General features: G+C 41.5%; 3 protein-coding genes across 9 annotated transcripts in view; 1 reads left to right on the top strand and 2 right to left on the bottom strand.

Annotated features, from left to right (window-relative positions):
• On the bottom strand, window positions 1–18,028 carry kif14 (kinesin family member 14). Its single transcript, XM_082506197.1, has 29 exons — window positions 16,573–18,028; window positions 16,163–16,417; window positions 15,952–16,039; window positions 15,755–15,853; window positions 15,577–15,629; window positions 15,448–15,478; window positions 15,155–15,262; window positions 14,903–15,019; window positions 14,562–14,680; window positions 14,293–14,465; window positions 13,219–13,366; window positions 12,372–12,435; window positions 12,019–12,203; window positions 11,740–11,842; window positions 11,430–11,587; window positions 11,189–11,336; window positions 10,757–10,903; window positions 9,797–9,929; window positions 7,572–7,665; window positions 7,198–7,333; window positions 6,781–6,887; window positions 5,811–5,911; window positions 5,340–5,570; window positions 4,939–5,126; window positions 4,104–4,256; window positions 3,522–3,644; window positions 3,314–3,388; window positions 1,839–1,989; window positions 1–1,673 (listed from the first exon to the last, which is right to left on the bottom strand). Exons 1-29 carry the CDS (start codon window positions 17,571–17,573, stop codon window positions 1,312–1,314), a joined length of 4,851 nt encoding a protein of 1,616 aa, XP_082362323.1. The 5' UTR covers window positions 17,574–18,028; the 3' UTR covers window positions 1–1,311.
• Window positions 18,029–18,141: 113 nt separating this feature from the next.
• ddx59 (DEAD (Asp-Glu-Ala-Asp) box polypeptide 59) lies at window positions 18,142–23,133 on the bottom strand. 4 transcript variants are annotated; one of them, XM_082506200.1, is made up of 9 exons: window positions 23,028–23,133; window positions 21,934–22,777; window positions 21,397–21,579; window positions 21,188–21,277; window positions 20,723–20,974; window positions 19,566–19,718; window positions 18,858–18,986; window positions 18,472–18,759; window positions 18,142–18,381 (listed from the first exon to the last, which is right to left on the bottom strand). In XM_082506200.1, the coding sequence occupies exons 2-8, from the start codon at window positions 22,762–22,764 to the stop codon at window positions 18,499–18,501; spliced, it is 1,899 nt and encodes a 632-aa protein (XP_082362326.1). In that variant the 5' UTR covers window positions 22,765–22,777; window positions 23,028–23,133; the 3' UTR covers window positions 18,142–18,381; window positions 18,472–18,498. The 4 variants fall into 4 exon arrangements, with proteins under 4 accessions (XP_082362326.1, XP_082362324.1, XP_082362325.1 ...); XM_082506198.1 differs by lacking the exon at window positions 18,142–18,381 and having other exon boundaries at window positions 18,400–18,759; XM_082506199.1 differs by lacking the exon at window positions 18,142–18,381 and having other exon boundaries at window positions 18,400–18,759; window positions 23,014–23,095.
• A 363-nt stretch (window positions 23,134–23,496) lies between these two features.
• The window catches only part of camsap2a (calmodulin regulated spectrin-associated protein family, member 2a), a 45,491-nt gene continuing 42,304 nt past the window's right edge, over window positions 23,497–26,683 (top strand). For all 4 annotated transcript variants that reach the window (XM_082505983.1, XM_082505982.1, XM_082505981.1 and 1 more), the window contains exon 1: window positions 23,497–24,126. In XM_082505983.1, the coding sequence (XP_082362109.1) occupies window positions 23,988–24,126 (139 nt within the window). In that variant the 5' untranslated portion in view covers window positions 23,497–23,987. The remainder of the gene's footprint in view (window positions 24,127–26,683) is intronic.

The following is a 26,683-nucleotide window of genomic DNA, read 5'->3' as shown; positions in this document are numbered from 1 at the left end:
ACTTTTTGTGCATTTGTTTATTTTTTCCTTACACACCCTGTCAAGCTTTTCTCTGTATAGTCATGCCATAGGTTTGGGAGCAAACAAGAAATTGATTAAAATGTTCTCTTTCATTTGAACAATTATCAACTTCATATATATTCAAGCAGTGTTTTTATAGCTTTTTTAACCCTTGCCTCTCTCCTCACTGGGCTATGGAACATGCAAATATCTTTATGTTTAAATTATAACTCCACATTCTAATCTGACATTTCATTCTATACTCAGCGGACCTGTCAAATGTACAAATATGACTGTGGAATTTGTATAAAATTCGATATGTGATTTACATATTTAATCTTTTATGCAAAGTTTTATCAAGATCACTCTTTTCATCCAGGAGGAAATAAGGAACACACATACATAAAATCTTTATAGTATGATGATTACCCTTAGAAAAGTGGTCCAAAGGCATAATGTTGCATAATGATATTTCAGTTTAAACATGGAAAAAAAAGGATATTAATCTCACGCAGATTTGGATGTTGAACTGGAGCAATGATGCTGGGCAAGACTAGTTTTTAGCATCTGTGTATACCTGTGCTGTTAGACCAGCAGAAGAATAAAACTAGGTCTGATTTTAATTCAACAAAGTCTTATTTTATTATGAGTGCAGTCTTAACCACAGCTCCATGGTTTATTGAGCAGCATCCTTCAAGATAAAAGGTTTGGATCTTTGCAAAATCAAACCATGTGCATATATTTTTGAAGTACAAGTAGCATTTTTTTTTTTTTTAAACCAAGTCATATAAAGGACTAAATAAAAAAACAAAAGTAACCAACACGATTAAAAACTTTGCCCTGTTAAAGTATGTGTATTGAGAAGAAACCCCAAATATACAAGTCTCTCCTGAGTGCAAATTTTACAGTACGAGTTATTCAATGTACAAAAGCAATATTGATCCAAACATGACAACAAAATGACTTCATGCAAGAAAGAAAACATGTGGGTAATCAAGACCTTTAACAAAATGTTGTACCTAAGGTGCTGACTATTGAATCTGCATGTTGGAACTAATAAGAAAAACCAGCAGTAAAATTATTAAATGCTTCTGAAAAAAATATATAAAGTAAAGGAGCAAAAACCTGGCACAGCACATCTTTACAGCTAGTTACTCCTAATGCTGTTAATCTGCTAATTGTAATGCTATACACATTCTGGTGGCTTAAATGTTTAACAAAACACTTGATTTTTATAGATGCTTGTAGATGCTATACTGCAGTTTTCCTGTTACCAGTCTGTAAAACAGCATGTGATACGACAAATAAAGACTATACCCAGTGCAGGCTGCTGTTAGACTGCACACCTGGAGCGAGGGCGTACACAATCTTGCTCACAACTCGATGTCTAACAGTACTGTGAGTGGCAGCTCTCTCTTTGGCTGAGCTTTCTTCTTCTGTATCCTTTTCAAAACTAGCTGAACTTCTGCTCTCTCCCTCCTCCTGCTGGTTCCAGAGAGAGGACAAGGACTCCAGGGTCGAGTGGAGCTCATCTCGTGCAGACATTACGGTCTGAAGACAGGGAAGCTGCAGGGTTGGGGCCCCAATTCCATCCTTGGAAAGGCCGGTGATCAGCTCGTCAACAGCCTTGGCAGAAGAGGAGATCGTATCTCTGCAGCTTTTGAAGTCTTTTCCTAGGAGGAGGGCACCAGGGACAGACTGGTCAACCATCCTTAAATCTACCAACACTGCTGCCACTGAACTATCAGAAAATAATCTGTAAGAGCTAGTGTTGGCCTTTGCCCATCAAGGAAGTACATTAGTGTAAGTGTCTTGACACTGTGAATCAAAAGCTTTACCTCGTAAGGCTGTAGACAGAGATGAATGCAACTGTCTAATGGCTTGGTTCAGCTGGAACAGTTTGGTTGATGTCGTCCTCAGTTTCTGCAAAAGTAAAGCCAAAGCGTCCTCCTCCCCTTCCTCTGCCTCCTGTGGTTCCGATTCCCTCTCCTGTTTGCAGACATTAGCACTTACACATAATGACAACAAGACTGCAAACAAACAGGACATGCTTGTAACTTCATCTGTTAAATTACATACAAAACACAACAAAGATCCTACTATAATGTGTAGAAATTTACTATTAACTAAATGCAACCAGTTTTGACTCCTGTATTTTGCTTAAGTTATATTTTAACGGGTGAGCAGAATAGATTTTACACAAAAAGTGAAATAAAAGAATTGCAGCCAGTGCCTGAATCACTACAAGTTGAAAATATTTTGGGTTCAAGCCTCTGCTACATTTACCAATAGTGAGAAAAACACCCTGAAAATAGCTTTTGGAGGATATAACTCAGTTTTATTTGACTACAATAACACTGTGGACAGCATAAAGCCCAGCTGCCTACATGTGTCATGTATTGGTTTGAAAAGGTAAAAAGGCCAAAACAAAACCTGCTACTTTGTGTGGCTAAGATAAGGACAAACAAGCCTGTTAAGCTGTGACTTATGCCCCTTCATTCAACACATTCATTATGTGAACGATCACCGAGGGATGACCGCAGAGAGATAAGCTTACGGCACACTAAGCTTTACAGGAGCAATAAAGGCTGAGTGGCATCTTTAATGGGGCTGTTGTGGCAGCGAGTCTTAATCCGTAACATTTAAGCCTGTGTCAAGACGGAGGATCGTTTTTAACCTTTACCTACAGGATGCTCAGCTGAGCGTGCACTGTTGTCTTTTTGCTCTGGTTAAACCAAAACAAGTGCCAGGACTTTTGTAATGAAGCTCCACAAAGCAGATAACAAATGCCATTTATTCCCTCCCCCAAGTTTGACACATATTTTTTAATGATTACATTCTTAATAAAAAAAAAATTTAAAAAAAGATAATGAAACAATAGAGGCTAAAAAAAAGAAATTTAAGCTGCATTATGTTGTAGATCTGATTGTGAAAAAAACTAAAGGGTTTAGAGAAGGGGTGTCAAACATAAGGCCTGGGGGCAAGAATCGGCCGAGCGAAGACCTGAAACTGGCCCAGTAGAGAGCTTTAGAAAAAAATATGAAGGAGTATGTAAATGTTCAACTTCTAACTGCATTTTCTTAGGTTTTACAGCTTTTCCCATCCACTCCTACTGCCATAAAGTCATTAGTTAAGAGATAAACAATTAAATGACGGGAAAATTACAGTTTTTCCACTTTTGGTGCGCTTGCAGTAAATTAAAAAACAAACATTTATAATTACAGGACAGTCTGTGCAATGAAAAGGAGTTGGACGTCCCTGGTTTAGAGGCTACAGATTGTGATTTTTAATGGATTCTGTTGATGAAACTTACCAAAATATGGCAGTACATGTAGCTCTCCAGAGCACGAGCTAAATCAAGAGTCTTTGATTTAAGGCTCTGGAGGACCTGCGTGTAAAGATGACAGGTATCATGGGTAGCAACTCAATAAGCACTTTAAAAACACACCAGATATAGCATTTCTGTGATATAAATGAGCACAAAAAGGCACGACATTTTAAATAAGTGCGTGATCTCTTACTGAGCTTCTGGGATAGGACAGTTGAGCCTCTCTCAGCATTTCCCTCGTGATGGTGAGGCTCTCCTCCAAGAGAGATCGGACACCCTTACCAGTTCCCTTCATTAGACACGTGACCACTGAAGGCTAACGATTAAAAAAAACAAAAGGACACAAATGACTTTTTATGACCACATTATTCCAGTCAGTTACCAGAGCTACAAAGAATGACAGATTTCAGATTAATTTTCAAACAAACTTTCACCCTTCCAAGATTAATGGGCAGCAACAATTCCAGTGGAAGCAGTAAGGGTGGACTTGGTTTTAACCACTCACAGCTTCTACATTTCGGCTTAATTTTTGTTAAATAAATAATGACAGTGTGTGGTATCATGTTTTATTATTCATATCAGGTTTATGACCTGTTAAGGACCAGATAATTAATTACATCCCAATACATAAAACCTTAGCATTGGTGCACCGTGTTACCATGGCTGTACCTTACACTCACATTCATACAGTTAATAGTTGTGATGAGGGGGCATGAGTAGAGTGGCCCACAGTGCCCAAACAGAGACCTCCCAGCTAAATTATTGGTGGTCTTACCTTGCCCATAGCCTGGGCGCCCAGTCCCGTGACATTCAATGACATGCCTGTCACTACTGCCATGTGTCCAAGCGCAAGTAAAGTTTTATCCAGGCACTGACTAGTTTTCCTTCGGGCTTCTTTCACCATCGATGTGATCTCAGATTCGCAACCCTGGATGTGAGGGCGGGAGAGGAATGTTTCACTCAGCATCGAGTCGGCACAAACAAACTGATACACAGGTTCAGTTCACATTTATTTAATAGTGAATCAATGCAAGCAAGAGAGCACAACAGCCAACAAAGTCTGAAGGGGCAGTAAATAAATTAAAATGCTAGAAAAAATTAAAAGTAAGGATCGAGAGGGGAAAATTGTGTGTTTAGGTGCTGAGAGTGGCAAGGAATTTAGATTTAGTTTCCATATATTCATGTTCTGTTTGGGGCTTCAAGGTTGAGAATTCCCTCAGCTTTGCCATTTCCATAGACAGAGCTCAAACAGCTCAGAGCTAAGACCCGTCAATCAATGCTCTGCATTTTGATTAGCCACCCGTCTCCAAACTACGCAAAATTGAAAATCATTTGTCAGCTTAGATTTTGCACTCTTTTTGACTCATTCATATACTGCAAATGCCAGAAAACCCAGACATCATGTCAATGCATAGCCTTTAACTTAAAAAAAAAAAAAAGGCTTGATTTGCCTGAACTCAAAATGGGCGGAGTGTAATGATTAGAGAATAATGATACAATCTGCATGTAGGCTGGCTTAGCCTTTTATCGTCACCAAGCAGAAACCTCAGTTTGAAACTTGTGTACTGTCACTTTAACGTGTGATACCTTTGGGTATTTTTTTTCCTCACCTGAATCAACATCTGGAAGAACCCTCCCATCTTCTTGACTTGGCTTTTAAGTTCCTCAGCAATCGTGTAGAGCAGACCGGAGGAGGGTTTAACACTGGCCAACCACTGCATGGTAACAAACACTGCATTCTCTATGGCTGTCGTGGCCTTCACCAACTCAGTTTGTGCCACCAAATTACCCACAAACACTGCAAAAAAGAAACCACCAAAAAGCACCACAATAAAAGTTTGTGCCCAATAAACACCAGGCCACTTTTATGAATGTGGCCTGGTCATACATGCCTTTTGGCTCAGCTCTTACCTTGGCAGAGGACGAATATCCACAAATTATTCTTCTAATCATTACCTATCCATCGGTAGCTATTGATTTACTAATGTCTATGAAGTTGACTGGAACTCACCACTATCCTGGCTGTCATCATCCAGACTGTCGTATAGGTCAGATATAGTTTGGACAGCCATGTAGACCAGGTTTAGATCTGAGATTAACCGATCTGCCATGCTCTCCTCCGACCCTGTAGAACTACGCAGACGGGCCAGTGATTGGCCAACTAGCTCCTTGCAGATGCCAGGCATCCCAGGGTCTGAGATGCTGGAATGGAGGGAGGGGGATTTGGTCACACCCATTAACCCTGGGTCAGACACAGAGAAGAGTGGGTGATGATCATTTGTCACAAAAAGCAAATGTAGTCGAGTGTTTAACAGCTGTAGCACTGAATGCTGCATGCAGGTCTGAAAATTTATATTCATGTAACAATGTCGCATTTTAGAAAGACAACAAGAGGCAGCTTTTCGCCACTCAATTCCACCGACATTTGCCTTTTAAGAACACGACGTTTAATATTTTATGCATATTTACTTGTGTTTCTTACCAGCAGACTGTGAGGAGCCACTGTGGAGGCTCTGAATGGGATGCACCCGGATCTCGTAGAGACGCCCTGAGATCCTTCTGCTCTTCAGCAAACTCCTGCTTCTAAAGCCAAACCAACCAGAAACCCACTTGGTACCGCTGCCAACGTTCAACATTTATACTGACTTTTTCTTTAGACACAGGAGAATAAACTTTACTTGCAAGAGAAACCCAGAGGTGGAAAGGTCAGTAAATAGAGATGATTGTTTAGGCAAAGGTTTATTGGAGTAAAAGAGCAATATGGTGGAGCCCCAGAGCCTGTGCAGTGTTTCATTTGGCTGTGCCTAGTGGTAGTTTGGGAACACCAGGACTGCTTGACAAGAATAACCACAATGTGAGGGGGAATATATTCTGCATGTACAGCAGGTGCTGTGTGTGTGTGTGTGTGTGTGTGTGTGTCCTCCATACCGCTCCCAAACAAACACCTTGGCCTGACCTGCATGCGAAAATTAATAAACACAAGAAATACACCAAAGAGGGGAATATTTTTGGGTAGAAAGTTTTCAGGAAAAGAGAGAAAACAGGACTGTTTAACTATCAAGAAATATGTGCCAGGTTGTAAATCACAATGTTGGAAACTGGGAGGGCTGTGAAAATAACTCAAGTATTCCAAATTTACTTGAAGTATTTACCATCACTCAACTTTCCACATACGAAAAGTAAAACATTTTTTTTAAAAAGGGAACTGTTTTTGTGGCACGCTTTGTGTCCACAGAGAGAGGGTCAATGCAAATCAGTGCAAAAATGCTCACTTCTATTTTTTCCTTCCTAAAAGCTCTGATGAAGATGAAATTTAAGGTACACTGACACACACACCCTTCCCTAAGGGACAAGCAGTGTTTTTAAAAACTTTCCCACCTCCATATTTAATCTTATGTAAATGTAAGATGCTAGGAAGAAGGATTTATGGATAGGAGGAGCTGGATAATTACCTTCGTCGAGAAAAGGAGGCGGCGGAGGAAGAAGAGGCTGATATATCTTGCTCCCACTCATCATCGGGGTCGTAAAACACATTGTCATCTTTAGAGCTGGAATCCCCCTGTGGTGAATAAACTCCTGATGACATGTCCACTCTCATTTACTCAGCTTAATGAGAAAAGCATCGCAAAGTGAGGCAGCATCCCTCTGTCGGGCATAAAACAATCCATTCTGGACTATAAATGAGGTCAAACACTTAGGAAATTTGCAAGTGACTGGAGCTGATGTCAGGCTCTGAATTTGCAAAACAAGGAAGAGTCGTGCAGGCTGAACAGGTGTGCTATGTCTTACTAGAACACAGGTTAATGTGAGAAAGACATGATAGCAAAAAAAGGTTATGAATTTGAACGCAGAATTGATCCCAGACTTACCCGTTCGAGCTCCCTCATGGCAGCAATGTTATTTTGGAACTTTTCCAGACACCAGAAAGTGGCAATTCCCAGCTTTGTGTTTTGAACTCGCACCTGCAGCACACCACCGCACTTCTCATTCTCCGAGCTCTCATGTCTAAAACAGGAGAGTAAAGTCAATAAAAATAATAAGGTCAAAGGTTAACAGCAGCCACGTGTTCATTTACAGCTGTATTTTAGGGAGTAGCTAAATACAAAGACTGGATATAGGTTTACATGCTTTTACTTTTTTTTTTTTTTTTTTTAAAATGCCACTGGTTTCTTCATCATTTTTGTGTTTACATGATGCATAATAAAAAAATATCTGCGACTTTTGCCCGTCCTTTCTTTCCTACCTGCTGAACACTGTGTGTTTCTTCAGTTTAGCACTGATTTTATTGGCTTCCTCAATCATCAAGGACAACTTCATGGCATCCCACTGTGGAGAGACTGCGACAGAGAAATGAAACATTACCTTCAACTAGGACTGGGCGATATATATCGAGTTTTTAAATATATTGAAATATTTTTATATGATATATGAGATGTGATAATATTGTTTATATCGATATAGTCTATGTTATGTTATAATTATACTTGTGGAGCCACAAGTTTGCCTCTCTTTCGTCCACTTTTGTCTCCACGCAACGTTACTCTGCCTCTCTCTACTTCACTGAACACAACTCCCCCTCCCCTATCGCTTCACCTGCAGGCAACAACAAGATCAGCTATCAAAGAGGAGCTGGTCGGTAAAAAGAAAACATTTGGAGATTACTATTTTACTGCTGGTAGCAGTAATCTCGTTAGAATGACGTTAACGCCATAGCAAATCTCCGTTAATGAGTTACCGCGGATCGCCCCGAGCATGGGGCTGGATGGCATCAACGTGTTAACGAGCTAACAGCTCTCACACGTTGACGCCATGCAGCCCCATGCACGGGGGCTGCACGGCCTAAAATTCTTTCATTTTCTCAAAACTCGACAGTGCACCTTATGTATGAGTTCTGGTTGTGCTTACTGATCGCGAACCGCTTTTATGTGTTACATTACGGCTACCGTAGTCAGGAGCCTCATGGAGTACTACGTACTGTACTTCAACGTAATATTACCGTATTGTGTGCGTTTAAGGACCACAAATGGCACCTGTTCATAGACGTGGTTACAACAAGGATTTCAAACTCCAGGCTGTCAGTCACGCAGTAGAACTTGGGAACAGAGCAGATGCGAAATTTGTCTTTGTTATTATGCTCAGGGTCTGTTAGTTTACATTTTGACTGCACAATTGTGAGCTTTTTGTTATGCACAAAAACAACATTGTTTTATTTTATTTATGGAGCATTATTATTTAATAAATGCTGATAATTTATTTCTGAGTAATTTTTTCATGTACATCTACGCTGTATGTTAATAAAAGTGCCAGTGTGAGATCTGGGACACAGTGTGACTAAGAACTCTCTTTTTGTTGTTACTTTATGGCTTTAAAAAAAATATCGAGATATATATCGCCATCCAGCTAAAGAATATCGAGATATGAATTTTTGGTCATATCGCCCAGTCCTACCTTCAACTAATAGCCCAGAGTTAAATATCATTTGGCTCAGATGATCTTTACTTAGCAGTACAAGACAGTACACAGCAGGGATTCACTGTAAAAAGGAACAGTTGAAATAAGCTACTCACTGGCTATTGCACTCATTTCCACCAACAATTCTCAAAGACCTTATAAGGAATTACAGTAAGATGCAGATCGCTGTGCTCCACATTCTACCGATTAGGGTTGAGAGGCTCATAAACTCCGACATTGCATCCATTCATCTAATATGATCCTCGTACAAACAAATGAACAGAATAAGAGGGCAGCATAATGGTCAGACTCCCCAACACTCCTTACCAAAAAGGCATTTTAACGCAACATTGTCTCGAGTCAAATAAAACCATTGGCTATAAAAGGAGCATCTTAGAGGGGCTTAGAAAATAAGATGGGCAGAGGTTCAACTATCTGCTCCTGTGTCTAATGTTTGTAAAAAAGAAAAACCAACAAATATACTATTATTATAAGACTCCAGGAACCTGAAGAAATATGTGCACAAGGGACAAGGCCAAAGATTAATGCTGAACACCTGTGATCGTCAGGTCTTCAGGCAGCACTGCATTAAAAACAGGCACGATTCAGTCATGGAAATCATTGTCTGTAAACACTGTATGCTGTGTCAAAGAAGAAGCTAACGGCAGTGGGCCAAAGCTCTTCTAAAATGGTCCGAGGCAAAGTGGAAAACTGTTCTGTGGTTAGACAAATTGAAATTTGAAGTTCTTTTAGATAAATGTGGAAACCATTTCTAAACTGGTCTAAAGAGGAGACAGACCATCTGGCTAGTCATCGCCGCCTAGTTCAAAAGCCTGCATCTCTAATAATATGGAGGCCCATTAGTGCTTTACATATTTACTAAGGATTATATGCCTTCAGTGTACGTTGATATAGTGGCAAACAGCTTTTCTCTAATGCTTCTGCTGCTCAGGACAACTCTGCTTACACGATGTGATCCTTACTCCCAAACACGTTCAGTGTTGACTTAACTCTTACCATGTTGGGGCGTATGGTTTTCCCTTAAAGCTCTTTTCTTCTGAATCTCCTCCAGCTCCTTGCCAATCTTTTTCTTTTCCGCCTCCAGGGCCTCGACAATCCTCGCTTGGCGCACACGATGCTCTTCCATAGCCTTGAGTGAGTCATGGTAATGTAAACAACATTAAAAACCATCAGGGTAAAACATTCCGCCTGAAGCCAAGCTCCACGGTGGCTCAAAACGCATCCCAAATGGTTAAACATAAAGCCCAGAGTCAGCATATTTGCTAATGCTCATACATAACATCAGAAAACATGAGGATGAGCGAACGAAAGAGGTGATATAATTAATGAATATAGATTTCCTGTATGCCTACTTCCAGAAAAGCGAGAAGATGACTGCTTGAAAATATCACACATTTCGCCCACCTACTCCCTCCCGCCTACAGTCATAGGGGAAATAAAAGAAAAGGCAACAGTCTCTTTCTGGAAAACCTGATGGTACGGCGCACATTCCTGAGCTATTTTCACTTTCATCCATAAAAAAAATGCCATCAAAAAGTGATTGTTCAAAGTCCTGTTTAATTTTGCCCAATTCCCCTGCAAGGCCGTCTCCACCTGTACCTCATAATGTAGCACCTGAGATCCAAAGGGTTGCAAACACACAAAACCTTCACACAGGAGGCTTCCCATAAAGGTCGACTGGCCAAATGTAAATTGGGTGTGTAAAAAAAAAATATATATATATATATATATATATATATATATATATATATATATATATATATATATATATATATATATATATATATATATATATATATATATATATATATATATATATATATATATATATATATATATATATATATAAAAATAATTTTTTTTTTTTTTTTTTTTTTTTTAAAACATGTGCACAAATCAAAATAATCTAGCCCATCCTGTTTTTGTCATTTCCTTAATTTAATCAAAAATCCTAACCTGGGTCTCCATGTGGATACGGAGACGTTTCCTCTGGACATCCACCTCCTGCTCCAACTCCAGCTTGGCAGTTTTGAGCTCTGCCATCTGGCTGGCAACCCTCTGCTTCTCCAACTCCTGTTGGCGCTTCCGCTCATTCTCCTCATTCTGAAGGAACGAAATGCTGGCATTTATCTGCAGTTTGCATAATCTGACAGGGTATGAGAGCGTGCAAAACTCTACTATGTTTAAAGGTTCTTTAAAAATGCACAAGTGTTAAGAAAATACACCTAGCAATTTCAATTTGAGGTTTTAGTTTACAATATTACAGTAAATGAAAATTACAGACTGTCAATAATCTAATACAGGGTTACAATAATAAATGACTGATGATATCATCCAACTGGCCTATTTCTAGATTTTAAAAAAAGAAGAAGAGAAAGTCTCGTATACCAGCTCTCTCTCCAAGGCTCGGATCTTTTCTTCATAGAGCACCTTCTGGTCAGAAAGCTCTTTCTGAGCCACTTCTTTTGCCATCTGGATTCCTTGCATCATCTCCTGCTTTGCTTTAAGATGGGCTTCTTCAATTTCTGCCTCAAGCCTGAGAAACACAAAAATGGGAATTCAGATTTTGAGAGTATGGAATAACATTTTACAGAAAAGCCTCAGTCTGGCCGATTTTCCCTCCACTCACAGCGCTCTTTGAGCTGCAAGGAGCTCGTTTTTAGCAAATTCGAAATCTTTATGACCGTCGCCTTCGCCTGTCCAGCATGACGCTCTCTTCCCAGACTGCACCTCTGCTGGGTGATTAAAGCGGAAGTAGTGATCTCCTCCAAGAATCACCCTGTCGCCCTAGAAGCCGGACAAGAGACACAGATCCAGAGAGAAACCATTTATGAAACGCTTTGGGCCTTGCGTGGACAGACCGTTCCGTTTGATTTACAGAGAGTAACAAAATGAAGCGATAGACGGACAAAAAAGTTAGAACTTGCTGCTTTACTTACATGGTGTAGGACTGTGGATTCAGAGATGAGGTTCCCATTAACAAAAGTCTTGGCGTTTTCCATCGGAATGATGCTGACAGTATCGTGTATGTTGGATATAACACTGAAAAAATATATATATAAAGAAAATAAAAACTATTTTAGGTGAAATGCAAAAAAAGTGGCCAAATATCTTCGTAGGGCTACATATTCCTTGGTTATATCCATCTTGATGCAGGTATTCCACCTGACTGAACAATATGCTACTGTTTTCACCCCTCTCTGAGGAGTTGGTCTTACCAGTGCTGGTCAGCAATGAGGGCGCCAGTCAACTGGATATCGTGGCTGGAGTTGGACTTGAGCTTGCCCACCGTAGTGCGACCCTCTTTGATCATGTAGAGAAGCATCTCGGACAGCTGAGGGTCCTCATTCAGATTCACGAGGTTGGGAAGACGGTTGTCCACTTTGAAGGTCACTCCTGCTTTCTGATCACACAGACCAAAAATTATTTATAGAGGGGGGGGGGGGGTTCATCTCCTTTGTTTTCAGCTTCTTCTTTAACAACATTAGTGTTTGAACACGAGCATGGTGGGTGCAGAATGATAGAGAAAGTAGACTAATAAAATGAAGGTTACACCGAAAAAAGAAATTACCTGCAACTCTTTGGTCTCTTCACGCTTGCGAATTTCTGCTTGCTCAAGTTTCTCCCTCCACGCCCTGCCGGAAAATTTGAAAAAACAAAAAAAAAATTTATAACCAAAAGCAAAAATGACATAAGAACAAATTCTACCACTAACATCACCCACTGCTAAGTAAACCCCAAGTCATATATTGATATCAGCATTTATAATGGCCGATAAATAAAAAGGTTTTAAAGAAGAGATGGGAGAAACACCCTTCAACCAAGTTAAGAGGGTTGACATTGCTTAGTTCATCCACCAGAGGGCACTCTGCAGCTTTCCACTTGAGAACACAAGTGTTTAGAAAGCAGCAAAAATAACCAGCTGATCAAAGCAGAGCATAATTTCCATCATTTCCTTCAGGATTAATAAAGTATTTCTGATTCTGATAAATGAGTAGCGCACAACTTCCTGTGATAATAAATCCTGATTATATTGAAAGAGCATTGTCATAATATCTAAATAACCACACATAACAAATATTTTATTTAAAATTTCTATATTAGTTGGGCTCTACTTAACATCTTTGTCATGCTAAAAATGTCTGATTTTTATTTCTAATATCAGAATGTTGAATGTTTTAGCCTAATAAAAATATACACTGGAAAGAAGTAAATCTTTCTGTTATTAGAACTCAATAACAAACTGTATGTATCAAGACTGCACAAATACACAGAAACATATAGATCACTGTAAATATACTATTACTTTGTGTGAGTGTGAAGAATAACTTTAAAACTAGCTTTCATTTGACCCCCTCCACTGCAAAAAGAGAACTGTTCATTTGAGGATTCAGTAGGATTATAGCAGTAATGCTGACCGATTGGCCTCAATCATTTCCCTCTCTTGCTGACAGAGTTTATTCTTCAAGGTGGAGATCTCCTGCTGGAAGAGCCTCACTCTCTCTGGTTCGACGCCCTGGGAGCTCATCTGGGCTGCTCGCAGCTTCTCCACCTCTGCCTTTAGCTCTGAAACACACAAAATTCATCCAGATTGTTTCCTACTGAGAAAACTGTTGCAGCAAGATTATGTAAATGTGCAGATATGATGCCACTTTAGAGAGGAATATTCAGATTTGGTCAGCAAACTGCTCGATACTGTCCCTCACTGAAGTTGACTGGTTTGTCTGTCTGAGTCACATTCACTTTGAGCATCTCCCGCTGACAGGCATCGTGAATGAAATCCACAGCAAGAGCTCCCCTTAGTGCTAAAAACGTCAAACAGCAGCGCTATCATCTTATGGAAAAATAATACTTGCATGACAGTTAGCCGCCATGTGCAACTGACAGTGCATAAATATGGCCTGGAGGCAAGGTTAGGGCCAGGCTTTAATTTCAACTGGATAGCGCAAGAGCTGGTGATGGATAAACGGGCCGACAGGCGGGAGGGTGAGTGGTAAAGGAGGAGAGCGAAAGCGATCGGGAGCGAGTGCCTAACAGGAACACAATCACATATAAAGAAAAACACAGGGATGAACAAAAGAGAGAGAGGAAAAAGGCTGATGAAGGAGGAGCTGAAGGACAGACATGAAAATATTTATATGTGTGTGTGTGAGAGAGAGTTCTTACAGTCCAAAAATACTGACTACACCTGTGAAGCTACTCTGTGGTTTTGGTTGTAAAAAAGGAAATACAGGTGTGGCTTTGTGTGTTGAAAGGCAGATGTTCAGGTTTACAAAGAACTACAGGGGAAAAAAGGAAAAAGAATCTCTCATATAAAAATGATTTTCCCTCCCTCTCTTTTTTTAGTTTATAAGGTGACCAAGGATTTGTCCAGGCTCACATGTCAAACCAACACTAAGTGTGCCTGAAACCCTGCTTTAGACATAAGGCTTATAAATAGATACCTTTTGTCTACAGTATACAAATTTTTAAGCATGTTATGGATGTCTGACCTCTGATGAGCTTGGCATTGGTGTCCTCATTGACCTTGGCCACATTTATGATTGTGCGGGCTTGCTGGGCATAGCGTAGAGTGCTCAGGCTCTCCTCCACGTTGCTGCCCGCCGGGCTCAGTGTAGCGATCATGGCCGTCTTAGAGTTACCGCCGAGGCTCTCCTTCAACAGCCTGCAGGTGACAATTAGAGGAGAACCGTCACTGTGATTGCTGACAAACAAACAAATACAAATAAAGAAATTGTGCACAAGCACACTGTTCCCTCACCATGTAAGGACAGAGTCTCTGTACGGTATGAAGACTTTCTTCTTGGTCAGCGCTTGTTCTGATAAGGCAGAGATGACCTTTCCGAGCGTCAGCAGTGATTTGTTGATGCTGGCGCCCTCCTATAAAGACATCGTTTTGAATAAAATAAGCATAGAAAAATTAATGAACAGGCCAACAATGCAAAGAAACCAGAGCCTTCTGAGACAAGAGACTGTACTCTGATTTGTGAATGATAAAATTATATACCGTGGTTCACCTAAAAGTCTCCATCTCCAATCTCCAACAAGCAATGATTAACTGCTTAATGACTTAACCACACATGGTAGTTAACATGTGCTCACCCTGAGTCGGTCTCCACTGGTCTGGGCAGAGTGGCAGCGTTCGCTGCCTGCCAGATCGATCAAGTTGATCCTGCTGGTGATACTGTGGTCATGTTCCTCGCCTTCCACAAGCTCAGTCTGCACACACAAACACAAATGGACTCACAGGCACTTAATGTAAGCACGATTCATCCGCTCCCCCGTGCTAACGTATTTTTTTACATAAAAACTCAAAGAGGGAAAAGAGGTGTAAATACACAGTGAAGACAGTACCTTAGTCTGGGTCATGACCAAGGTGAAGACAGAGTGAGATCTGGAGCTCTTGTCATTCATTCCTGTGGCTGCTGTGGCTCTCTGCTTATTGCCGAGCTCCAGCCAGCCCTAAAGAAGAAGAAAAAAGTACTTTAAATTATTATTGATTCTCTGTGTGAAATCTCACTTGAAGATATTCATTTCCATGACAAGCCTTTCAGATTCGGTTAACAGGCTTTTTGTCTGCTTGACACTGAAGACCTAGCTTGTTCTTGAAAGCACCCACTAATAAAAAGACAACTGGTTCATCTTACCTGAACATCATTGTAAGAGCGCACCACATTCCTGTGAAGAAACAGCAAGCTGAGCAATTCTGAAAAAGGTACCATCCAAGAATGTTCAAGCTTTCAGCGAATAAAGAGAGAAAGACGAGATTTTCTTACGCTGAGAGCTCAGCGACATAAGGCCCGTGGACCGGATGCTCTCTCACCCTCAGCTGGAAAACAAATCCAAACAAAGGTTTTCTACATTTTCCCCCCCTGTGGTAAGTCAACCACAGTGGCAAGTTAGCAATAAAAACGTGTGGCAGGGATGAGTGTCACTAAACAGCAAACTACTCACGGGCATCGTCCTCTGGTTTGGTTCTTCTCTGGTCACCAGCAGGTCATGGATCTTCTCATTGTACACTTCAAAGTAGCTCATCTCTACATGACATTTGACCTGAGATTCAAAAGGGACCCAAAACAGATCATTTAATTATTTTTCAGATAAAAATGAAATTGGAATAGAAATGTAAAAAAAACAAAGAGAGAGCTTACCTCTTCACTTTTTATTGAGGCCAGTTTAGAAAAAAGCTCATGGCAGAATTTTGGGATCACCCCTACCTCCTCCTCAAAACCCATCATCCTGCAAAACAATCAGTCTTAACACATCAAAGTGACAGATTACAGTACAAAAGTAAAAAACAAAACAAAACAAATGACCACATAAGTGAGAACACTGATGTAAATGAAAAGTGAGTCCACTCACGTGTATGATTTACCAGAACCTGTCTGGCCATAGGCAAACAAGCAGGTGTTAAATCCTTCAAAGGCCCTCAGCAGCAGAGGTTTGGCCAGCGTCTCATACACGGTCTGCTGGCAGGCAAAGTTGGAGTCACTGGCATCCACTGAGCAGAAAGAGAAGTCGTAGGTGAAGGAGTAGCTCTGTTTGGACTCTGGATGCTGGACCACAGTCTCCTGGCCATTCATGAAGATGACCTGTGAGGACTTCTCAGCTTTCTCCCTGTAATAGAGCAGAACAAAAAACTTCAGAGATGTGTTGTTTGTCTTTCTTTAAACAAGTAGCATGCCAGTGTTTTATACACAGATTCCAGAACCAGACTTTAATATACTGACAAGGGGGCCTGCTTCTCAGTCACCCAGCAGTTAAACACTAACCTGGCACTGAAGGGGCGGACACGCACAGCCACCGTAACAGCACTGTTTTCCATTTTTAGTAAGTCCTGCTGCTTCAGACCCTCACTGGTACTGGGCAGGATCTGTTCAGGAGGAGCAGGATCGGATGTCCTGACCTGGGTCACGTCTCCCTTTTGGTTCGAGGTCTTTGTCTTTATCACCTGCAGCGTCGTGTCAGGTCTTCGCACACCTGAGGTCGTCTTGCTGATCCGAGGAGCCGGGAAGGGTTTAGTGTTTTCGGCTTGCTGTGCTCGGGGTTTGGGCCTTTCCAGACTGGCAGATTTGACCAACGCTGGCTTGGGAGCTTCTTTCCCTGCCAGTCTCTCAAACACGTCTCGTTTGGCAGCGATTCTCTCAAACGGGGTCTTTCTGGTCGGCGTTTTAAAGGTATGGGTCTCGTCTGTGTTTCTACTTGAAGATGAAGAAGAGGAGGAGGTTTTGTTCTGCGCAAACCTCCCTTGTGTTTGCACATGAGTCGCAGTTTCTCTTAAGCTCATTGACCTGAATAAACCAGGTGTCCTCCCGTTTGGTTCACCGAGAACTTTGGGCGTTGACTGCAGGCCACCAGGCTGCCCACGTCCGCTCTTGTCCATGGAGGGAGTCCTGGTCCTGCGCTGCAGAGTCAGTCTCTTCTCCGGAGCTGCTGTGGTGCTTTGGCTGCTGTCTGTCATCGTTTGTTCAGCCGTTTCGGCCCCGGTCTTCCTCTTTGACCGTCTTTGTAGGGTGAGCCGGGCTCGGTAAGGGGTCTGCTGCCCGCTGCCACTCTTTGACAGGGCAGAGACGACATACGTCCTGTTCACCGGACGGCTTTTATCTGATGACCTGCTGTCTTCACATGCAGACTCCCCTGATGCGGTCACACTTTTGCCCAGCGTCGTGTCGGCCATCTTTCGCTCTCGGCCGGGTGTCCTGGACGTTGATGTTGACAGCAGATTGTCGTAATAAGCGGTGTGTTTCCGCCCTTGTACGCTAAATATCGACATGGCTGTGGACTGTTAGAAACCTAAACGGTGTAATTACGAGACAGGCGAGTTAACGGCAGATGCACTTTACACATTTAAAAACCACGTAAATTGGACGTAAGTATGACTCCATATGTTAGTTAAAGGAAAATAAAAATCCATTCGAATAAATTATTACTTGCACTTGCGAAAAAAAACTTCTTTTGTTTATGTTCGCCTGCTCGCTTCCGCCTCTACCCGCTTCAATTTCAAATCGTCACCGTCACTGGCAGCTGATTGGCTGGATTCTCTGAAAGTGCTACGTCACGTCATGGTCGCGACCTGTAGGCACTTTATGATACCGCTAGATGGCAGCACAATACCGAGCCACAATAAGTAAACTGTGAACGATAGTCATCTCTGAGATTGCGTACCAGTGGAAAAAATGTGCTAGTCATAAGTTCCCATCTAAATTTAGTCCTTTACCGTTAAAATAAACGAAATGTCTCAAACTCCCTAACATCTACTGCGGAAGACAGTGAGATATAAATAAAACATCCAGAGAAACTTTGAGAAAAACTTACCTTTTAGTTGGAATAATATATGAGAATAAAATCAGACTGATTAAAGTTTGTACAAATGGCAGGGTGCGTTCAGTGCCTTGCTCAAAAGCATCTGGACCTTAGTTCAAGTCTGGATTAATGAGGATTCTTATTCTTCTTTCAGTGCCCCTTTCATACTCCTCTATCACCGTGTGCCACTAGTGCCAGTTCCAAGCCTGGAAAAATGTGGAAGATTGTGTGGAGCTTTTTGATTAAGTCACTTTGCATTAATCATACAAAACACAGATCTAAAAAAAAAAAACAGATACAGAAAACACATTTATTTATAAATGAAATATACAAACTAAACATTTACAGGTTACTCAATAAATAAGCACCATTCCATGAAAGATTGGAAGAAGTTGCTACTTCTTGCGACGGTCATGTTTCTTTATGATGTCCAGGAGGTTATTTGTGGTAACCAGTGAATCCTCGTGGTCCTTCTTGTTTCTCTGCTTTTCTCTCCTTTGCTGTTCATGGAGGTGCGGTGAGTTTAAGAGCTGAGGGGGCAAAATGGAGCCAGTGGGTTTGACTCGACTCACCACCTCCAGGAACAGCCGTTTGTTGTTGTTGTTGAGAAGAGTGATGGCTGTTCCTCTGTGTCCAAGCCGACCTGCTCTTCCCACCTAGATGGGAAAAAAAGGTAATATTAGATTAGCTGTTGTAATTGAAAGGTTTTCCTAATGAAACTACATCAAAGTGATACTAAGCAGTGCTGACTAACCTGGTGGACATACTCATCCATTGTGTTTGGCATATCAAAGTTAACCACCAGTCTGACATTGACCAAGTCCAGCCCTCTGCCCAGAACACCTGTACTGATCACTACCTCAAAGTCACCATCCAGAAGACCCTGAAGAGAAAACCACAATTAGAAGTCTGTATGTACCACATACAGCAGACATTAATAATGAACTGCATTTACTGGCAAGCCTGTTTTTATTAGCATGTTGTTCCCATAATTATATTTTACACACAGCAGATAACAAAGCAAGGTGTCCATAAAATAATTCAGCATATTTATGTCTGATACAATCAGCCAGTAAAATTACATACTCTAAAAGTGGGACTCTGGGATTATAAATCATTTTGACTCCTAATAATTTAGATTTATTCTGGATTATTTCAGGCCTTGTCTAACTGTTTCAATAAAGTCACACCTCTTTAGTCACCTGTTCACCTATAGAAGTTGTGATCTTGGAAAAGAAAAAAATTGTCAGTATTTAAGAAGAAAAGCACGTAAATGGAAAAACAGTGTTTTTTTCTGCATTGTGTCTCTTTGCATTGGACATGCAGACTAAAGCTAGATCCCTGGGGAAAGCCTCAGCTGTGGGTATCTGTCTGTGCTGTTGAAGATAAACACTTTAGGACACCAAACATGGAAGCATTGTTTGGTTTTTCTTCCCTGTGCATGTTTTCCCACTGGTCTCACCCGGAGGATGCGGTTGCGCTCCCACTGGCTCTTGTCAGAGTGGATTGCCACGGCAGTGAGGCCCGTCACCTTGGCGACTGCCTCGCAGAGCAGATCAGCGCCGAGTTTACTCTCTACAAACACTACCACTGGAGGCTGGTACAGCTTACCATCCTGAAAAGTGACAAAATAATTTTTTTTTAACATTTTACATATTTTCTATACAAAAATATTGCCAAAAAAGCTATACAACTAATACATTATGTATACTATGTGCCTGTAGAGGCATCTACATATCTGGATACATTCCAGCACTCCAACAGGTAACTGTAACTTGACAAGACAGGAAGGAAGAAATGCATACTCCCAATCATACCTTCTTAATTTCACTGTTCTTTAGGAGAACATTCTGTAATCTTGAGCCAACTATTATGCACTATGCTGTAAGACCTGCAATATATGAAGCAACTGCTTTGATTAGTTTTTGAGTCATGTCCACTCCAGATAGTTGGTTTTCTTGCCGTGTCTTGTCCAAATCCCAGTTTTGTACCTCTGCAATTCCACAATTCACTCACCACTCGTGAGACAATAGCTTTACATTATGAGTTACTGAGTTATAAGAAAAGAGTCTTATGTTACTCAAACTACAACCTAAGAGCACTTTTCTACTTCAAGTTAATTAAAGTCAACCATTTCTGTTTTATATAAACAGTGCAAACTATTGCTGGGATTCCTGGAGTGGTGCCGTGGCTCTGTGCCCACCCGTTTCCTTCAGATAGAGGCCAGAGTGTCCACAGTGGCTGTCTAAATATGGCAGAAGGGGAGGCTGGTTCTTTATTGGACTTTATAATATTCCCACCAACAATAGCCAGCTGTTAAAATACCAAGCTGGTATCAGTGCGTGTCAAGACTGAGCAGTAAATGAACTGTAACCTAAAACTGATCTAATGAAAAACTTTGTGTTTTTCTTCTAAAGTACTTTCTTTGAGTGCAATGACCAATTAGACCTTTTTTGAATTCAAAAACTAAAAATATCTACTGACCAGTAAAAGAAACCATATGCTGGCAGTGGAGGTGTGTCCAGAAATACTCCACTTATAATAAACCTTTTAAGACTTCATGATTTTTAATCTAAAAACTCAAAGTTAAGATTGAAAAGCATCTAATCTATGACCTACGTTGAGAATCTCAAACAGCTTCTTCTTTTTGGAAGGTTCCTCTACCCAAAGCAGGATCTGTCGGACGTTGGCGCACGGCTGGTTCTTCTCCCCAATAGTGATACGTACAGGGTCACGGACCAACCGGGCAGCCAGCTCCTCCGTCCCGGTGGGGATGGTGGCCGACGCCAGAAGAGTCTGATGTTCTTCTGGGACTTGCTCAAGAACCTCCAGAACCTGCTGCTGGAAGCCCATCTTCAACATAGTGTCCACCTACAGGATGCAGCACAACTTTCATGTTGCAGGACTCTCAAAACTGATTTGAATGATGAATACTTTCAAAAGCTGTCATTATGTTGTTTGTTCTAAAAGACACAACTTTTACATTACTAATCCTTAAAGCTATATAAATTGAATTGAACTGAATTACTTTGTCTTAAAGTGCACAGTTTTTGTCAATTGTGAATTTCAATATGTTTGTCCTACCTCGTCAACCACCACAATCTTCACTTTGTCAAGCTTCAGCTCTTTCTGCTTCAAGATTTCAATGAGCCGCCCAGGAGTAGCGATGACAATCTAAAGGAGATTTAGAAATGAACAAAACCATGGCATGGGACAAATGTACAGCCTCAAGCTTTGACTGCAGCAGGAGGAAATTATTGTTTAAGAAAAACAAAACAAAACGGAGACTGTACTTTGATGCTGCTCTTCAGGCGGTGGAGCTGTGGGGGAAGCGGCATGCCTCCGACCAGCAGGGCAGTTCTCATGTTGGGGAGTCCCATCACAAGCTCCTTGGCCTGTCTCTCTATCTGAATGGCCAACTCCCTGGTGGGGGTCAGGATCAAAGCCACAGGGCTGCCCACACTGTGTGCTGATTTCTGAAAGCAGAAGCAATGTTGCACACTGCATGTCACCAAGAGAGCATTTGTGAATTTTTAAATGTAAAATTGTTTGTGTCTTTTTGAGAATACATTTATTCAATTCGACTCTTTTATCTGCAGAGGTCACTGGCAGCTACGGAGCAGCTTTTCTGTCAGATACTGGAGTCTAGTGTCTTCCTAAGGGGTAGCTCAGGAGGGCAAATGCTTGATACAAAAGCAGATTCAGTCCAGATTTACATATTTAGATCTGGGCTGTGGTGCTATTTATCCAGGCTGTAGAAATGTCTGCCTCCTCAAATATAATTTAACTTGATGGCATTTGCATGTGGCATATTAGCTTCAATACTGTACCTCGAGTGCCCTCACGACCACTGGCAGCAGAAAGGCTACAGTCTTCCCCGATCCTGTGTCAGCGCTCGCAATCACATCCCTGCCTGTGAGGCCAACAGGGACCATCTGTATCTGGACTGGGGTAGGTGTGTCATACCCCGCCTTTTTCAGGTTACCACTTAATGTGGGAGGGAAGCTGCAGTGCTCAAATTCAACAACAGGTCTTGCGACATCTCTCCCCTGGGTTTCTATGCCCAGCTCCTGTTTAATTCGTTGCACTTGCTCCTCTGTTAGGCCTGATATGAACCGATCTTCCCTGTAGGAGTAGCCTGGTTCACTTTCAACCACCCTACCAGGGTCAGCAGCTGGCTGTTGACTTTGAACAGTCCTTTCATGTCTATTTTGGTCCTTTTGCATAAATGCATCTGCCCCAGTCCCCATGCCCATTTGCACTAAATGGCTGGCTTTGCATTCGAGACTGCAAACATCATTATCTGTAGCATCACAGATGTACTCTCCATAGCGACCACACATCACACAGACAGGTTCTCCTGGCCCAGGCCATCTCTGGTTCTTTTTAAATGATTTCACTGGTTCCTCCTCCTCATCATCATCATCAACATCACTGTCATCTGAGAGGGAGCTGTGTCCATCTTCGGGTGCTAAGCTCTCTGCAGCTGCGTGTGTTGTCGCATCTCGTGTTTGGGTGTCTTCACATGCTTCCTCGCTCTGAGCAGGTGTCTCGGAGCTACTTTTGCTATCCTCCTCTTGAACAACTTTGCTTTTCTTAACCACAACTTGAGCCGATCCCTCGGCAGGTCTCTTCACCTTCAGGGCTCGTGGCAGAAACATGTTTAAATACTACCTGTAACCACAACAAAGCAGATGTAAACGCTCAGTTACGCCAAAAGATTTAGGTGACATGTTATGGCAGCAGCTGCAAATAAATTGAGTATGAAGAACCTCCATAGCTCACTTTTTTTAAAAGGGCCAAATTGACTTTTTCCAAATAAAAGTTTTAAATAACTCCTGCTGCGAAGAAACCAAGTTTTTGAGTATTTTGAAATTACACTTCTGAGCCACCATTTGGTTGTTACTTACAAAAACAACATTACCTCTTCGCGTCAAATCCTCCGACAGTCGCAAACAGTTCCCGACGCACACTGATGCCGCAACATTACTTCCTTTGCACGTTGGGAATTGTAGTTCGTAGAGCTGAGTCGCTTTCCCCCCTGTTATTTACATCGCTGTCTTTAGCAAAATTGTATTTAAAACATGACGTTTTAAAAATGTGTATCTTTGTATACTGACCTCTTCTTATTCATTTCATTTTTTTAATATGTCATATTTTACGTTAAGGGTGCGTTCAGGGTAACAGAGTATGAGTAAAAGTAATAAAAATGCAGCCCATTAAACGAATCCGGGTTGGAAATTTTGCAGTGTAGCAAGTTAATGCCGTTTTACCGACTATATTGCGGTACAATATGTTTGTGGGCGGTTGATTCCAAAGAATTAAGATAAAAGTGTTAAAATTCCCAGTGGAGTTTGAAAGCACCGTTCACACATGCGCGTTGGACAACAAAACGTGCAGAGCTAGAGAAAGCCTCAGTGCGGCAGGAAAACCGCATCACGGCACCGAATAGAGGACCGAATGCAAAACACACAGGTTATTCATACAATGACACATGGCCATGAAAGGAAGAAGCCGTCTGCTGCCAAACAACTCAAATAATGGAAATATTGTTGTTTTCATTCCAGTCGACGAGCATTTTTCCCTCCTCTCTGATTTTCAAGGAAACCTAGCTTGTTCAGACGGAGAGCCTTTCAACTGGTAGAAAACAGAATGGATGAAAAACACCAGGAGTAGCGACCTATTGTGTGAACGAGACCGAAAAAAACAAAACAAACCTAGCCCCAAGAGCATTTTATTACTGGAAGGACATGCATATCTGTGAATAATCTGCGGAAAGACAGACCATCTCTTCAGTTTCCAGCTGTTTATAGTTTTCCACCAAATTCCAGTACTGGGATGCTTTCGCTTCGTAGGGTTTGAGGGAACAATCAAGGGGTGAAATATGGGTGAAGTTCAGGACGTCAGGGATGTTAAGAAGACGTTCGTTGCTCCTGCAATAAAGTCTTTTGAGCACTATGACTTTTCCCGAGCCAAAATGTGTTGCAGCCTCACATGGTTGGTGGCCAAAGCATACGGGACAGGTAGGTTCATCACCGCACCGACTGCAACAGTTAACCGGACGCAGCACGAGTCTGTTTATGATTTTAATGCTTTTCTTTTGATTGTTTGTTTTTAATGCATGCTTGTCAGAATCCAAATAAACCCAAAGCAACAAATGTGTAATGGAGATTTATGATTTATTATCAGTCAATTCCCATATGGGCTGGTTCACATGGAAACTACCATCGTTTGCAGTCATTTCTTATGAGGAAAGCAATACGTGTTATACCAAACGAAAGAAAGGTAAAAAAAAAAAACACTTCCTGTGGTCCCTAATCAATGGGGTGGGTGGGTGGTATTTAATGGAGAATACTTATAGAGATATTAAAGTACCTGTTTCAAATGATGTCACCTCCAGGGTGCTGCATCCATGTCAGAACTGCAAAGTAAATAGCCTGCAAAGTAAGTATGGCCTGACATCCTGTGACACCTAACGAAGTGGATGTAATCCCACAGTTTCAGTGGAATTAGCATTAAATACTATAACTGATATAGGGGATGCATGGATGCATATCCAGCAATGCAGTGATAATAAAGTGGCAAATCAGTGTGATTATGTGGCTCCCATTTGAGCATCTATAATAGAAAACTACAGCACAAACATCTGTTTTGGTGGAGTATCCACATCTTTTTTGGATGCACGAGGTAAAATGAACAACAGCGGGAAAAGGTGCTTTTTCAATTTTATAAAAAGGATCCAAGCAGTAACTGCAAATGTGTCTTAATAAATGCAGTGCAAGATCCTTCTGTGCTATCCTTTTCCCATTTTATCAACTCGTTCATCTTTATCTCTTTTTTTGTTGTTATTGTATTATATTCCTGATTCATACACATCGTCTCAGTTTATTTGAGAGCGTCATTCCTTGTTTCTGTGTTGCTTATATCTCAGCAAACATGAGATCCCTTGCTGATTCTCTTGTGTATTTTCAGTCAGAACTGAATGAAATGGGCTGATTCCAAAAATACAGCCCCCCAGAGAGGGAGGGGAAGGGCAAGAAAGAGAAAGGGAGCGAAATCATCTCCAGATCCCAGCCTACGCTGCTGTGAAAGCTTTACATGCATCTGCCTCATTAGATTGAGGCGAGAATACATCAAGAATATGCAGTCGAGTACATGCGAGATGTGAGCTGTACAGCAGATCATCTGCTGTCAGGAGTCGCTGTCAAATGCTATCCCCCAACATTTACAGTGTCCTGATTCAGAACTCAGAACAGCAGCGCCATTTAATACCAGGTAAAAACCAGAGGCTGACAGACAATGAGTGTAATTCCCTCTGTATTCACTTAACAAGACGTTTTTCCGGATGTCCTTGTTTAAAGTATTAAGTTGTAACAATGACTGAATGGAAGATTGTGAGTCTGCATGAGTAAAAGCTCAAATACTACCAAGCTAATGAAAAAGATAAAACCGACTTCTTCATGCTCAACGTTTTCTTTGTCCTTAAAACGATTAGGAGCATGCCAGAATATAAACCAGGACACAAAATGTTGAAAGATAACATAAAAAATCGTCTCCTAAGCAGCTCCAGAGGTGGTGTTCCGTGAGCTCAGCCTGACCTCTGACCTCTCCCTGTGGATGATGAAGGCGGTGCGGGGGGTTAATATAAAGACAGTGTATTTTTTGTTGTTTGTTAGGATCCTTAATATGAATATAGTGCTGACAGGAAACCCTGTAACCTGGATAGTTGCTACTTCTGCCTGCGATTCTCTGCTGTAATAACACTGTGTACAGATGACCTTGCTGATAGCGGTCAGTCAAAGCAGGTGATTCATTGACCTCCGTGTGCATGTGCTGGAGGATGGGCAGCATAAAGCTGTCAGGGTGTGGATCACCACTCGCACACACACACACACACAGGCTTTTATCCTAATTAAGATCCATTCTCCGTGCCAAGGAGACAGGGACGAGCCCTGCGTCTGTTTTGCTTGCAGACATAATTTAATGTTTTCAAATAGTCTCATTTGAAAACGCTTAATCATGGCTTCCTTAATCTGCACCAGGGAAAGAAGGGTTTGCAGTAGCTTTACTAACAACTGTGCATAACATACTTTATGTTCCCAGACGTGGATTTGTGAAAACACTTGATAGAAAGGTGTGGGCCAGAATTGCTCAAATTATTTGTACGCTATCCCCCGTGCAGTGGACTTGCCTGAGGTAATGAACACACATGCACACACGCTCACGTGCAGCCTTTCTCTTTGATGAGGCAGGCAGTGAGAAGGGTGTTCCCAGGGAGCTGGAAGCTGCAGAGATACACACTCGATGAATCGATCAGGTTACCGCTCATCCTGCAGTTGCTATAGCAACGCCAAGGTCTATCCACACATATCCATGTGATGTTATTGTCAAAGCATGGCAACGAAAACAAGTAGTTGTGCCAAAGTATTGCTAGACAATCTGTCCACAGAGGGAAAAATCCTCAGTGAAGACAGATTTAGAATAACACGGCCCAAACTTGATATTAGCTCATCTGAGTTTATCCTATTTTTTTTTAATCGTATTAGAAAATTTAAATGACTATTCATTAGAAAGGTAGAA

The sequence above is a fragment of the Aulonocara stuartgranti genome (genome assembly GCF_965226115.1).
Source record: "Aulonocara stuartgranti genome assembly, chromosome: 15".
NCBI classification, from domain to species: domain Eukaryota; kingdom Metazoa; phylum Chordata; class Actinopteri; order Cichliformes; family Cichlidae; genus Aulonocara; species Aulonocara stuartgranti.
Note: the sequence above shows the minus strand (reverse complement) of the source record. Positions and strands in the feature narration are given on the sequence as shown.